Here is a 16,594-nt window from a genome sequence, read left to right as displayed (position 1 = left end):
TCCTGAGCGCATTAATAAAATATCCCAGTCCATAAATATCTCGTACCATAAACATCGAATTCCGTAATTGGTATGTAAACTTTTAATAGTAAGCAGCCAAATTTTTATACAAATACTTGAACAATTATTCAACAAATGTAAAAAAATTTGACGCTTATTCTCACATTTTTCGAATTATTGAGAATATATACGCGTATTCTCGTATGCGCCTAAATTTTTATACGCTTACTCTCGTAAGCAAAAGATATCCAGCGTCCATTGGTCAATTAACGATTTATATGATGTAGCGTACAATCGATAAAACGCCAACACTACATTGTACATGTACGAATGGATAAATGGACTAATCGTTAGACTTGGCATTTTTGCATAAGTCAATAATTGACGTACGTAAATCATCTGAGAATCTCAAGCTGGTTAAGCTATGTTATTCAACTATTGTTTGTTGTTGAAAAGCGAAAAAGTAAATAAATTTTTATATACCAAAACTAGGATTTTTTAAACACTTCTAGAGAGCATTTAATTGTAGGAGACAGCACCCATTTGTAATATTCTTAATATACCTAGTGACATGACTTTAGGTTCTGTTATTGGTGTAAGGATTTTAATTTTTTTGTTATTAGCATAAGCATTTATATTATTTAACCTAATTTTAATTTTATGCTAACGTAAGCATTAAGCATTAAGTTACATCTTTCATTCAATCAACACCAATTTCACTATAGTAAGTAATTGATTCAATCAAAGTAAATTTGCTGCTCATTGAATTTACTTCAGGATTTCTATCAGTTCACGAAAAACCAGGTATACCGCGAGAATTCACGAAACCTAATTTGCGTAAAGCGCGAGACGAAATGATAAAATTTCGAAGATTGATAAAATAAAGTATTCCCACAGTTAGTTTTAAAACAGTTTCTTCCTGTTGCTTGGGGCCGATGTTGTTACTAATTAAAAAGACAAAATACATTTTCATGGAAATTTTCTATGTTTCTATGTTTTATTTAGTTTGATAAAATGGCACTTACACTAATAAGTAATTAAAAAAAAAAGGAAGAAAATTACACATAAATATATAAACTAACAAAATATATTTTTACGTATATATATATTTTCATTTAAACAGATTATTCAAATGTCCAAACGAAATTTCCTTTTCATCAACCTATTATTAACTCGGGTACGACTTAAAACATATGCATATACGCATGTATTATAATATATAATAATATTCATGTAAGTCAGTAAATAACATTTTCACATTAATGAAATATCAATATCAAAAAAAAAAAAAATAAAAACGTTGAAGTAAATTATTAATTAATGAAATCATTACATAGATTAGAGATTCTTAACGTTTTTAGTACTTGCAGGGGTATATTAGTCACCAAATAACTTCGTTTAAGAACACAAACGATTTTTAACGTACTTTATGCTAATGTTAATGGTAAAAATTATCTAAGTTTAAGTTAAAAGTTTTTCCGAATTTTTTGATCGTTTGCTTTCTTTATTGTACTATATTATGGAATCCAAAAGTGTATTCGTTGCCATTTTTCAACTGCACAGTCAATTCAAAAATGTGAGATTCGTATACCACCATTAAAAGTTGCACTTGATAGCAATGAATATCTTTTAAACTATAAATCGGTTATTGGTCCGGCAACAGTTAATTTAACTGGCGAACTATTAGCTAAATTGCTACTGCTGTTACTGCTGCTGCTAATGCTGGCATTTGCATTTCCTGACCATTTATTATTATGATTTCTTTTAATCGAAGATGTGGAATATGCTGCCCGTTTATTAGTTTTACTTGTAGCTCCTGTATTATTTAATAGAATACTACCATCACCATTTGATAAATGTTGTTGTTGTGGTTGTGATGGTACATCAATGGAAGTGCTAGGGGTTGTTGCAGATGCATGATGTGTGCTAGTAGTACTAGTAGTAGTAGTAGTAGTAGTAGCATGGACTTGTAGATTCTTAACCAATTTCTCAAGTCTAAAAACAAAGATCGAGAGAGATTACAAAAATTTCACGACTGTCCACATGGTTATGGTTAATGAATTAATATATATGTAGTATAATATTATGTGATGGAATCGGGGTGCTTATGTGAGACAATAAACAAAATTAATTTTATAATAATTAATGCTAACTTTTGATGAGTAATTGCTAAGGAATATAATATGAAATTAAACTGACATAAGTATAGCGGCCTTCGTTATCTACAATAGGTATACTGTGTTCTTCACGATCTCTATGCAAATTCATAAATTCTTTTGCTTGGCGCCCTAGCGTCTTTAGGTTAGTTAATCTCAGTTAAATTCATAGCCAATGTCGAAGGAAGGCTATATGGAAAAATGATTCGGATTGGGTCAATTTCCACCTCGGTATTTGATTAAAACCTTTCTTCTTTAGGTGGTTTTCGTCCAATTTTTTTAATCAAAGTCTTGTACAATTCATTGATACCTTTGTTACTTAAGTTTTGACCTATGTTATTACGGTTTTCGTTATTTGTCTAAAAAAAAAATAACCCAAAATTTTCTTTTACGCTTCTTCTTATAGTTTTGTCAATGTAACTTTCTATGCGGACCAAAACGTAACTGCCTATAGGAATCCCAGACGACCGTTTAGCCAAGCTAATTAATCATGCTTCTTGTCTTATATAATCAATATATTTTGTTCTACCGATAGACTATAAGGCATTGATTATTATGGTTTTTTTTTTAAAGCAGTACTTGTATATGCATGCAAATAAAAAAAAAAAAAAAAAAAACAAATAACAGAATAAACGTATAACAAACCAACATACTGTGTGTATAAAAAATTGTGAAAGTGAGTTTAACGAGAAATAAAGCAGATAACTAATAAGAGTTAAATTTAAACCCACGCTATAATACGTTCAGCTGCATCTTTACGAGCAGCTACAGCTTCTTTTAACTCTCGTCTTAAGTCTTGGTTCGAAATATTTGTGTTACTAACTTCCAAACCCGTATCAGTTCCAGTTTCTTCTTTACTCGGTTTCGCCATAATCTTATCTCTTTTCCGTTTCACATCATCAGGCGGCGAAGAAACTAAAGCGAAATTCGGCGGCGACATAACAGGAATAAATTTTGCATTACCATTGTTGCCCGTATCGTTATTTATGCTGCCTCCGTCAGAACTAGAGAATGAGTTGCGCATTTCAATTGCTTTCTGTGCATTTACTGCTGAGGCCATGTCGGCCGTGGAATTGGTGGACGGAGTTTCAATAATATGTAAAGGTTCTTCATCTTGTTCATCTACCGACAATGTCTTTGGCATCGATTGATGATGTATTGTACCGTATTGAAGATTTAAAGGTTGTGCACGACGCGCGTGATGCGGAAATGGTTTTCGTGGACGTAATGTTTCATTTTCATAAATAATATCGGGAACATGCCGATTACTATTGAATATTGTGGCCAAAATTTGACGCATATATTTATTTTCGGCTTCTAAATGATTAATGCGTTTATTAGACTCCTTGCGTTCCAAGCGTAAATGATGAACTTGCGACTAAAGAAAGAGAAACATGGTTTCACTTAAAACGTGTATATACGGATGTGTGTTCATACTTTTAATTCTTCAAGGTCTCGCATTATACGTAAATTAGATTCATTTATAGACCATTGACGTTCCTCTACCAATGCTTTAACGCGATTTAGTAAAGCATCTTCACGCACACGGGCGGCTTCCTTAACCTCGCGCACTACATCGGTCATCATACCTGGCGTATACGCTCCTGCATATATAAAAATGTAATAAATTTAATAATTTCAATTTAATTTCTCATGCCACACAATGTAAATGTTTTTCACAATCTTTGCTTTAGCAAGGTACGAAACCTACCTGAATGATATGTTGGCGCTGGACTTTGTGTGCCACCAAATCCACCGCCAAATATCATGGGCTGACTGTGTGTACTTAATCCACTTATGCTATCTCTACGGTGCCTCAAACCCCAACTGGGCGCGTGCTTTAAAGCTTCAATATCAACTAAAGTTGTACGCAAAAAAAAAAAAAAACAAATCGTACAAAAAGAAAAATTGACAAAAGATCGACAAAACCCACACATAAAGAAAGAAAAAACAAATAAATAAAACATAAATTAAACATAAAATTAAAAAAACAAACAACAAACAATTGTTAATATTTCAAGAGAAACACAAGGAAAGACATAGAAATTGTAAGAGACATTATCTGTACACATAAATATTTACAAGGGAGAATGCAGAGCACGATACCTAAATCATACACATAAGGGATGTTCGCATAAAAAAGAACGCGTTGGAGCAGTTGGGCAGATTTACTGATTGTACTGTAAGCGAAGACTTTTTATTTTATTAAGAGCTGACGAAGTTCACTCTGCTTTGCATCAGAGATTGAACGCAAAACGGGGAAATAAGAAAATTATATTCGGCTGGAACCGAGTCTTTTATACCCATCATCGCTTAATTCTGATCATTAATATGCTGACTTTATATAATCTGTGAAGCTTCTTTCTACGTGCCGCAAACGTTTTGATAAAAGAACGAACTTTTAATATTCCACAATATTGAGTAGGCGTGGATGATTTTATCCTTTTTTACAGATTTTACGGCACTGCCTTGAAACATAAATGCAAATTTTTGTTATCGTGGTTTTTGTGGTTTATAAGCAACGAGGGGAGAGATTACGTGGACAGACAGATAGACGGGAGAGCGGACGAACACACTTAAATCAATCTAGAATTTGATGCTGATCAAGAATACAGATACTCTATGCGTTCTACGTTTGATTTAAACAAATTTTCTTTTATTGTTTTTGAATCGAAGGAGAACGGCCGATAGAAATTAATTCAGTGTTCTTCTTGGCAAGGTAGCAAATATTATTACTGTTATTATTATTGTTATAATTAATTTAGTCAGAGAATAAATTGTTCGGCTTTATTAAAAACTCTACCACACTTGAGATTTGCACCCACGATCACTGAATTGCTACTGGAGACTATTGCCTGCTCGGCCACCACGCGGATCGGGTAGCAAGTAATAATATTACAACGGAGCACGGACCCGCATTAAATACGCTACACGCATATAGTTTTCGTAACGATAGATATCAATTTAAAATTACTCGTGTTTTCATGATGAGCGTAAAAATTCCATGGTTGAGACGTTCGGTGCAAGAATATTCGGACTTGGCTATGGACTATGATTTTCTTATTGTTAACTTGTAATGCAAATCTGCTCAAGAGCTCCTTTATTTCATTAGGTCGAATAGTCCTATATAGACTCGAAGTTAAAAAAATACAATATAGAAGCGACTTGGTTTAAATTCATTTGAAAAATTTGAAAAATTGAAAAATTATTTAATTAATTTCACTCAAGTTTAGTTTCTTACCTTTTGTTTCGTGCAAGTTCCGGCAAATCTTTGAATTCGTTTCATGTAGCAGTTGAATTTGTTCCATTAAAATTGAAAAGAATTTATTCGTATTATTATCTGCATCATTTGTTGTACCGGTGCGTTTATCTGGAGTGTTTTGGCCGCTTAATTTCGAGTCATTATCGGAAGGATTTAATAAACAAGGATCGCTAAATCTGAAACTAATGATAAATAATGGCTGATTAAAAGAATTAAGTTCTTTTTTATTTGTTGTTGTTTTCTTAATTACTTACCCTCTATTAATATTTGGATTGTTGGTACTGCCGTCTAAAACATCAGTGGAATTATTTTCATGTTCGGATGAATTGCCATTACCACCACCATTGCCACCCATAATGTTAACCATTGGTGGTAAACTAGCAAAATCTTGTGAGCCTTCAGTTTGGCTAAAGTAGCTAGTGCCGCCGCTGGTTAATAATCCCATGGGGGGAAACATATTTGTATAGCGATTTGTATTTTTCATAAAATTTGGCATGTTTTGCTAAAACATATATACAAAAAAAAAAAAATAAGTAAGAACATTATAGTCGGGCAAGGCCGACTATTAAGTACCCTTCACCACTTCGCCTTATACACTTATTTAGTTGTTTTGATAACAATCCATCAAGCGTTAAGCATTATCTTCATACTCATAAGGCATACTTTTGATACGCAAAATTTAGATCTATGGAGTTCAAATTCGATAAGGTTGATTTCTATGTCAATTTATTTTATATTATGAAATAATTCTCACCATGAAATATTAAAAATTATGCCTTTTTACTATATATAGAGATTCAATTATCCTAGGAGCGATTATTTGAGGGAGGGTTTAAAAATTTGCCCCAGAAAAAGCAAATTTTTTATACAAATTTAAAATGTCCAAACATTATTACAGAGCAAGTTTTATCGAGAAATTTTGGAAACCGTGATTTTTTTCCGACTTTGGATGACTTTTAATAGTAGCACATTATATGGAGAGCGGTCGGAAGGGCGGAGTGATCCAAACCATTTTTAATAATGTTCGTCCTTAAGGTAAAGCACGTCGGTGTACCCAGTTTCATCAAAATATCATAACTCAGTAGACAGACAGACAGACAGGCTTATTCAGAATCATTTGCTGAATCGCTCGGTATAATAAAAAATGGACTAGTCTTAAGCTCTTTGTAAGCGTGTTACATACGTCAGTATAAACTTAATATACCATGTGCCACCAGTGATGTAGAGTATAAAAATATATATATTTTTTTTCATTTATAAAGTTTATTGAACCTGAATATCTATCTAGAATAAGAAAATAATAAATACCTTTTGAAAACCTTGGCTGAAAGGAGCATTGAAATTATTATTATTGTAATTATTTGGCATATTATTGCTAATGGGATTTGTTCTTAAAGCAAATTGTTGTTGTTGCTGCTGTTGTTGTTGTTGCTGTTGCTGCTGCTGCTGTTGTTGTTGTTGTAAAGATGAATTCGAATTTGAATTGCACTGCATTGTGTGATGATTTTGTTGGACAATTGGAAACATATTTCTGCCCATTGTTACTGGGTTTGCTGTCGCTGTTACTGTCATAGTATTGATTGAAGGATTGTAATCCAAGAACTCTGATGACGATGATAGCTGGGCATTGGAAGCATCTTTGAGACAAGTTTCTAACCAAGCGTCCAAATGATCCTTTGAATAACCCAAAGAATTCGATAGGGTTGCGTTACTGCGAGTTTTCAATTTTTTACGTTTATTCGCTTCCGAAGTGCCTGCAATAATTAGATGAAGAGAATTGTAATTAATGCAATTACTTTGGCTAATTAAAAACAGTTAATTGGAATCGACCAATATATGTGCATGCAATAGCAATTATTGGTTTCTTTTGAACGGTTCGTATGTTTTTTTTTTTCTCTCATTGACCTTGATTGTATAAAATTTGCGCTCCATTTGTTTTAGCCTCAACGTAGACCGACCACCTCGTTTTCAGCGCACATATATAGGTAAGAAAATAGCCAGCCAGTCAGGCATGTGCTTGCTTACATATGCACGTTATGTTTCTATTTTAAAAATCATAGTCTTATAGTAAATTGTACTTTAATTAAATAAATCAAAAACAAAATAAAAGATGAAAAACAAAAAGAATATCAGTTCGATATGTAGTTTACTCTCAGTCCGTTCATCGATTCTTTTATTCTATTTAGTTTTATTTAATTTCCGTTCTCATCAAGTCCGAGAGTCAAATGTTATGGTTGGTTAATTAAGAAAAAAAAAAAAAAAAAAAAAAAAAGAAGAAAATATATATAAATATATATATATATATATATAAATTTCAATTTATTTACACATAAGATAAATAAAGAGTGAAATAAAAGAGAAAAGAAAACTTTACAATCCGACAGATGTACCTTGAGCTGGCTAAACGAAGTTGGAATTTTGCATTTAATCGCTTACTTATTGTGTACTAGAAACCTAATAACAAATCTATATACCTAATAGCAAATCTCAGGTTGGCAAAAACGAAATTTCAATATTGATTTCTTTCTTTTTTCAATGATTCAATGTTCAACTATATCCCTTATACGTGCAGATATGCCGCATATTTAAAAAGTATTACAGGTAAAGGTGTACACGGCTGAAAAGCATTATAGGTTAAAGGAGTGCGAAATAAGGGACTGGTGTTTGCAAATGTTTGAAATAAATGTGAGAAAGGCAGAAAGAAGAGAAGGGCAGCTAGGTAGCACTTCTGCACATTGCTCTAAAGACGGGCAATTATATTGGAGGTTAAAGGAGTGCGGAATAAGGGACTGGTGTTTGCAAATGTTTGAAATAAATATGAGAAAGGCAAAAAAAAGAGAACGGTAAATAGCACTTCTGCACATTGCTCTAAGGACGGGCAATTATATTGAAAGTATAAATGGAAGACAAGACGCGAACATATGTTTTTGCCAATTTATTGCATTATTACATATTTACTGAGCATGCACAAGTTTTCTAAGCGTAGGTGGGCAAGCATCTAAGAATTGAGTCATTGCGGAATAATCGATACAAGTAACCCAACCACATGTCACTGTAGTATTACTTCATTTCATGAAAAATTTAAAGTCAAACAAAGTGTCTTAGAATCGAAATGCGTTATAAAGAATTCGTGTCAAGCTTTAAATCAATTTCTGCATTATAAGCCGTTGAAGTAAATGCCGTGCAATTTTCATCTTTTCAAGTTAGCATTGGACAAACCAATGGAAATGGAATCTTATTCTTTTTTAAAACTAAACTAACCAAGCTTTGTTCTATGATCATCAAGCAGAAATGACTGTTTTAGAATTTTTTTAAATCTTTTAAATTTTCCGGGTACTTGAGAGATGGGCAGTGGAAGAAGCGGTCCCGCATATTAGCCGTTATTCTGAGCAGCTGAGGTCGCCAAAGTTTAACCCTAGTTCGACTAGGGCGCTAAAAGCGCGCGCACTTCCACACGAGAATTCTTCGAGAGGCTTAACGTGGGTATCCGACATGCAGATTTGTTTCCCGAAGTACAGGATTGATTACATGAATTTATGAAATTCGCGTAACTCGTCGCTCCCAGTGTCGGAACGGTGAATGAGCGGTGGAAAGACCTTTGCAGGGGTTTACTGTGGGTGTTGGCAGTTGGCTAGGAAATTTGGGGAACTTTGTACCCGTTAACTTGGACAGGCAAACGATTTAACAAGACCTTTCCCTCCTGGAGACCGCAATATATGGGCGGACAGATATGCAGGTAAACCTTTTTTAGAGGCTTAACGTCGTTATTTGTCGTTGAGGCTCAAGTCTCCGAAACTCTCTGCCTAGAGACTGCGTTAAGCTTAAAGAAACATTGTATGGATTTTTTGCTGCAAGATTGGGCCAGATTGGGTCGTAGTGCAACGTCTCGTCCGAGCTCTGTTTTCATGATTTGAATATAAACCTAACAAGTGCGAAACTATTCCGAAGTCCGTATTGAGGAAAAATTAAAAATTTGCGAATGTACGGACGAATGACTGAGCGGCTAAGAAGACGTCAGAGAAGATAATAATGATTAGTTGATCGCATTAAATCGTTTTGAAACTTTGTATTAAACAAACGAATGCACCGGGGGACAGTTTTGGTTTATGTGTAAAAGTAGGTAGTGACGTCAATAACAATTCCAGTTCAGAGGCTTCACGAATAGCTATCGTTCCCGGAAATGTCTGATTACAAGCGTAACTTCGTCTTGGAAGAGCACCAATTAACTGTCATTGATCTAGCTTCTAGCTAAGTCATAGTTTTTCTTGCATGAGAATTAAATTAAATTATTATTACAAAGTTTCCGAATAACCTTTGACGAATACATTTTATACCTACTTACATCCTTGTGGGCTTTTTAAATGCAAAAAAGAACGACATTACGTAACTTCAAGTACGCTTGTCTACCGCAAACAGCGTGCGCACACCGGGTTACATTGTTAGTCTACACGGGTGCATTCACATACGCAATCACTAATAATCATGTAATTTGATTACCGGTGGCTAATAGCGCAATTTTCTGCACAACTTGTCTTTAGTTTATTTTTTCATGTTTAACTCAGTACTTGATTTCACATAGTTATAAAATTATTGTTTATGCACGTCTGGCGAATATCAGGTGTCTCACGATAGCTGCATATCTCAAATGCTTGGGACATATTAAGCCTTTATAACTTGTCATTATGTCATTCACAGAAAAATAAGAAAGAAAAAGTTTTCTTGCTTTAAAGCAATTATTCATCAGTGCATTTAATATAATTGACCAATTTTCTTAGGAACTTGATAGAGCCCTTCTGTTAGAAGTCGCTTGTTATAGGGAAAAAATTCTTGCAACAAGCAATGAGTTTAAGGTTTAAAGGGTTTTTAGGCTTCATACGGGAGGTGGTGGGGAGCAATTTTGAGGGCACTTTGAAAGAACTTTACGTAAGAATCCTGTCTTATGTTGGTATGAGCGTGCTTTCTTTACTAAGGGGAGAGACTGATCGGTGGAAGGCAAGGCGTTTTTCGGATAGACTATCGCAAGTTTCGCTTCGTCGGATCCATTTAAAAAAAAGTGAGGAGAGGTGAAGCTAGCCGTACCTTATGAGTCCTATAACCGATCGTATTTTGAATTGATTGACGCCCAGAAAGTTACGTAAACTGAAGGAGAATCGTGATTGTAAAAAATTCCTACAGGTCGCTAAAGGTCGCCCTATTCCGACATTATATAACAGTTTCCAATAAATGCTTATCTAAGAAAAGAACGCGAATAAATATCGCAATGCTTTACTAAGGTTCAAGTAGAGAGCTTTGTGCAGCGCAGTTAATCATCTGTTGTTGGTTTGCTGGCTCGCGGAAGAAGAAAAAGAAATATCATGATATAACCTTAAAAGGGGCCAACGAAAAACAGCTGCTTCACAAAGGGGAAATCAGCAAAAAGAAAATAGAGCGAAAATTTTTGTTGAGTTGGATATAGTAAGGAACGCATGCGTTGTTCTTTTATAGAAAAAAGAAAAGCTGCAGATGATGGTAAAGTTACTCGCTTGCGAAACGAACACGAGTAACGGTTGCAGAAATGAATATGAGTTACAGTTTACAGAGCGAAATATTAAATACTTAATTACATAAAATTGCATTTATCTTATCGGACGAGTACACGTAACAAGCAAATACTTTGCCTACAAACTAAACTAAAGATAGACAAAGATTTGTTTTTTGCTACAAAATAGCTTAAGCAAAAATTCAAAATCTTGAGAATCGAATCTTGGATTACTCTGCACTGTTTTGTTTTATGTAATTCTTACACCGATCACCAAAGTACGCGGGATATATTCAATGCTCTTTGCAACGCACAGAAGGAAGTGTCAGAGAACCCACAAAGTGCATAATTTCCTTATCGTCTTAAAATTTTAAAGCGATTTAGCCAAATCTATCAAATCATACGTCTACAGTATCAGGTAATCTGAGAACATTACTGTTTTACAGAACGAATACAAAATTGGCTTTTTGCTCGTTACTCATAAACACACAAATTCTATTCTCTAGACGATGCTATTGCACCTGCATAAAAATGGGAAAAGTTGACTACGACTATCCACTAGTATGGTATGTAAGCATTTAAGTACTTTCTCAATACCTTTATAACCCGCAGACACAAGTCACAAAATCCTCATAAAGCATATAAATTCTTGGCCACCTAAGCATGTTTGGCTGTTCGTCTCTTCATCTCTTCCCCTGCCCAACCAACACCCTATCAATTTCCACTTCTATTCTGAAAATAGAAAAAATCAACTGCGCCCATCCCATTTTATAGGGTATTAAAATGAAGTTCCTTTTTGTTTTTTAGGAGAACTGTGACGGGTATAAAAGGTTCGGTGACGACCGCATATAATGTTCTTAGGCCCCGTTTTGCAAAAAATGATGACTTGTTTTTTCCGATCGTCCCTTTTGAACTTAAATGTTTTTTAGCAAACGTTCTGTGCAACAGGCCTTGGCTGCACTGTAGATTCAATTGGATCATATTTTACTATCCCATATTAATTAATAGATATATCGCGTGCTAGCAAGCGAAGTTTGATAATAAAAAGAAACTTTTTAGATAAACAGGGAAAGAAATTATTGTCCTTTCAACCCTTATTCGATTTACCGCTCGACTTGCATTCCCATCTGCCATTTGCGGTTGAAAGATAAAGAAGTTATTGCCATTCAAGTATCACAAAAATAAGCTAAGAATATGGAAAGCTTAATACTGCTTGCTCTCTTCTCGCTAATCTTGCATTGTCATGTGAGGTTTCATTTACCATCGAGAGCGTGTGGCCGCAATCATATGAAGCCAGTGCACCAAATGTGTCCTTCCTTCTATAAATATTGTGAAATATTTATCAGATGCTCCTTCCTATTCTTGATTAGTTGTTTGTTTTAATTTACATCGGCACATGTGTCTTCTAAGTACTGTTTGGCTGCTTACGGCCGTAAGAAATGAAATGAAACAATGGAATTCAACATTCACCGAAAAGTGCATTCAAACAATCACTTATAATCATCACGCAGAGAACTTCTTATACTAACAATGTGAAGCTGCAGTGCAAGAAATGGCTTGGCTCCATACACCTGCATCGGACTAGAGACTTATAAGTCATGGTAGATCTTGAGCTAAAAAAGGCCGCTGAACCTTTAATATAGAAATGAAATCGTTCTACTAACTAACACGTCCGTCGTCATTTGGCACATTTTAGACTAACAATCCAGTGATTATTACGGTTTTGTCAACAATATTCCGAACGTAGACACGAGTTAATCAAGTACTTCAGAAATCCAAGTTAAGGGAAGTGAAGCATTCCAAGTGAAACATTCATACACATTTTCAAGCCTTCACGTATGGTAGACGGATGCCCAACAGTGAACCGAGATTTGGATAACTGCTGTCACAATACCTGGGACGCTGCGTATGGACGTGAACTTCTAGAAACTTTCACCAACGTGATGAGACTCTGAGTCAACTTAACCATCTCTCTCACCTCCTCATGTCTCATCTATAGTTCATGATTAATAAGTCGGTTTGCAAAAAATATGCGTTATGCAAAAACAAACATTCAACCACAGCAGCCGAGACTTAGTGTTCGCAGTTTCAAATCCCAGATGCAGTAGAGTTTTCTTTGGTCGTAGCTTTATAGTGAGTGTTCAGTCGGGATAATACTTGCCGATTGGGCGCATCTCCATTAATATGCGGCAGCCACTTCCCTATTTCTTTCTCTTTCCTCTCTTCTTTTTGACCACTAGCGTATTACACGAATGGAAAGCATCCTCTGGTTGATTTGTCATATTAAAAAAAAAATATATATATATATATATAACATAAGGAAATGATAAGAAGAGTCAGCAAATCTTCCATTAACAGTTTCAGTGATCATTTTATAATCCCGTATTAATAACGCTACCAAAGTAAAACTTTACAGTTATCCTACCGCATTTCGATTTAGTTGACAAAACAAATCCGCTCGTATCTAAGTGTTATGCTAATCGCATAAAAGCCTGCAAAATAGCAAAATAGCTTATAATAATTGATTTGCATTGATGTTCGGAACAGGTTTTTGACAACATGACCACGATGGACATGAATAAAACTTGCTCTTAACAGTAGCGATCGTCAAAAAGATGCAGTGCTCTTTAAGGAGTTTTATGATTGTAATAAAACGAAATTTCTGCTAATAAGTGACGGTTTAGTTGCATGCATATTTGGCGAAAACGTTAAAAAAATTTTTTACAATCTCATAAAATTAGTCGCTTTACTTGATAATAATAGTAATAGTAATGATAATTAAATTTTATGAGTTTCAACATAATTAACTTTGATAATTAACAAGGAAAACAGTTATTATTGGCTTTGCGAGAAGAAAAATATTATTGAAGAGAAAAATGCCAGATAAGCATTAAAAAAGTTTAGCAAAGCGAAATAAAAGCTTCCACTTTAATTAAATATTTTAATATTTTTCTTTTCTTCTTCAAGTCATCATTGATAAGATGAAGTAACAACCACTTTGATGTAACCGAAGTCAAATCAAGTCTTATGACTTTCAGTTGATAGGTTGAAATGTTTGCCAGCAAGCAAGCAAGCAAGCAAGCAAGCACCCGAGCCATCAACTACCATATATGCATCAGATGCTTGTGAATAACATTTGAAGCCTTTAATTATTGGCTGCTAAAGTAACAGGCATATAGTATTGTTTGCTGGCGTTATAAGGTGATCTCAATAAAATTTAAATTACTTTCAGATTTTATTAATAATTTTTTTTTTTTTTTTTTTTTTTAATTTCTTTAAACGAAACATTAGAGCAATTGCTTTGCTTGCTTTTATTGTTATTGTAAACGCAATTTACTTTTCATAATAATAAACGCCCACATTTCACAGATTATTATTATGTCCATTGAACCTTCCCCTTCGCTAATATGAGAATATGGGCAAACAAGTTCGTTAACCAAATAAACGCAAACATATAATTCAACTCGACAACTTTTATATATATATATAAATAAATATATGCATATTTAATATATATATGTGCATATACAATATATATAAGGCATGCAAGTAAATAATGAATGCAAACATTCGTGGCTATGTTTATAAGAGCGAACATTGTTGCATGGATTGAACAAATATTCTCATATATGTACCTATATATATATATATATATATATGTGTGCATTTGCTTTTGTGAAATTGTTATGCTAATGGCGCCGTGTTTGACATGCCTTTTTTTCCCTCTTGCCGTTCCTACTCCCCCCTCCCCCCTCACACCAATAGCGCCCCGTTTTAATTGAAGTTTCTGTCTTTCTCAATAAATTTCTTTGTGCGTTTCTTTATTGGCTGCAAACAAACAACATATCACTTTTTTTTATGTCCGTCATCTGTAATGGATTTATATCATATTAATTTTGTCAGAGCGTTCGTAAACTTTAAAAAAATATTCATAGAAAATCACATTTAAAAGTGCCTGAACATAAACTGACTTGACAAAGTGTGTGTGTGTGTGTGTGTTGAAATTTCGCAACTTCATATAAATTAATGCGCGTCGCCTGACTTTAAAATTTCTTCTCTTCAAAGGCTATCCACAAATGATCAAAAAAAGAAAAAAAAAAAAATGGCAAAAATGCTTAGTTAGCTTTGCGCAACGATTTCAGTAAAATATTTTTTCCCTTTATTTAAGTGAAGTAAGCGCATTTTTTTATTGAAAGAAAAGAACCGGTAAGGATTTATTTATACAACTTGTATATTACGTGCATTCTTCTTGGCTTCATCTCATAGATCAGATCGAAGGTGAAAATGGACATAATTCATCCATAAATACCAAATTATGCCCAAAATGAAAGAATTGATTATATTCCTCTTGCGGGGGTGAATCTTAGTTGTAAAGTGAAAAACTTTTTAGGGTACAGATGGATGCTGCAAACATTTTCATCCCCGGGGCTTTTAATCTGACTTAAACTAAATTGTAGATCTAAAGATATTTTTCATAAAAAAAACTGTATTTCCAAAAATATGTTTTTTTGTTTTTTGCTACTGTGAGCTGACTATGTCTGCTCTTAAATTTGATCTGTGAAACAGATTTAAGAATTCTCACTAACTGCAACTGATTGAAGAATAGATGCGGCTTTGCTTTTTATCTCAATATCGAAAAGTTAATGCTTTGTATATATTTCTGCTATTTTTCTTTGTTACTTTGTTTTCTTTCTTTTTTCTTATTTTGTTTTTTGGCAAATGTTTCTGTTATTTCTGGCTTTTCGTTAAATCTTTTATTATTTTTTCCTTTGTATTTTGTTATTTCATTGCACTTTTTTCGCATTTTTTTCTTTTTTTTTTCGGTTAAACTTGTTTCTTCTCATTTTCTGAATTGGTTTATTTTTGCCGGTTTTGTTATCATTGTTGTTATTTTGTTACATTTGCGCAAAAAATATGTCTTAGGAATTGAAGGCTGTTCCTGCTAGGAATTTAGTTATTCTACAGAAAAGCCGATTGCTTTGGGTTGCCCCCCGCGCAAATACCTTTCATTTCATCATTTAGTCGCCTTTTTGAAGCGCAAACTGATGCTCATATTGTGGAACTGACTTATCAGCAAGACAAACTTGATTATGATAACTGTTGCTATTACCTTAGCGTTACTTTCAATTAATTTTATCTCTAAAATAATCTTATTCGAAGCAATAGTCGCACATCGTTATGTATACTTGTGCGATCTACTAATACATTTAACATATTGGCCTCAACGTATACTGGTCTCATTTATTGCTTAATCTTAAATGCAAATATATTTTGGAAATCATTATCACAATCTGTTGTCTGGACATTGGCTTAGTCCACTCAATCTCGACATCCTAAAAAAAAAAAAGAAAAATGTGTCTTAGTCTTAATGGCTCGATAGATAAATTGCTTTTCTGGTACTTTTACAAGACTTTTCTTGTCCATCTCTAAATCCCTATCCTATCCTTATGGTATTTTTCATATGGATATGTGTAAAGCAAATGACTTTATATGAAAGTGAGATGTGTTGGACGCCATCGATAAGATATCATCATCGTCTGCTTTAACTTTTTTTGTTTTTTGGGTTTACAAAAATGTTGTTTTCAGAAGCAAGAATCGATCTGTGGAATGAATTCCCGAATTTCAGGTTTGAGTTTTAAAAAGAAAAGAAAATTCCAT

The 16,594-nt window shown here is 33.9% G+C and overlaps 1 protein-coding gene across 7 annotated transcripts in view; it reads right to left on the bottom strand.

Annotated features, from left to right (window-relative positions):
* Positions 1-1,521: 1,521 nt before the first annotated feature.
* Positions 1,522-16,594, bottom strand: part of LOC119638776 (CCAAT/enhancer-binding protein) — a 31,505-nt gene continuing 16,432 nt past the window's right edge. For 4 of the 7 annotated variants that reach the window (XM_038035773.1, XM_038035774.1, XM_038035775.1 and 1 more), the window contains exons 3-9: positions 6,727-7,172; positions 5,673-5,920; positions 5,398-5,600; positions 3,868-4,014; positions 3,594-3,760; positions 2,888-3,534; positions 1,522-1,995 (exon numbers count right to left, since the gene is read on the bottom strand). In XM_038035773.1, coding sequence (XP_037891701.1) covers positions 1,635-1,995; positions 2,888-3,534; positions 3,594-3,760; positions 3,868-4,014; positions 5,398-5,600; positions 5,673-5,920; positions 6,727-7,172 — 2,219 coding nt within the window. In that variant the 3' untranslated portion in view covers positions 1,522-1,634. Of the gene's footprint in view, positions 1,996-2,809; positions 3,535-3,593; positions 3,761-3,867; positions 4,015-5,397; positions 5,601-5,672; positions 5,921-6,726; positions 7,173-16,594 lie in introns of all 7 variants that reach the window. The other 3 variants (XM_038035779.1, XR_005247498.1, XM_038035778.1) reach the window with 3 other exon arrangements.

This window comes from Glossina fuscipes, unplaced genomic scaffold (genome assembly GCF_014805625.2).
Source record: "Glossina fuscipes isolate IAEA_lab_2018 unplaced genomic scaffold, Yale_Gfus_2 109, whole genome shotgun sequence".
Taxonomy (NCBI): Eukaryota; Metazoa; Arthropoda; class Insecta; order Diptera; family Glossinidae; genus Glossina; species Glossina fuscipes.
Note: the sequence above shows the minus strand (reverse complement) of the source record. Positions and strands in the feature narration are given on the sequence as shown.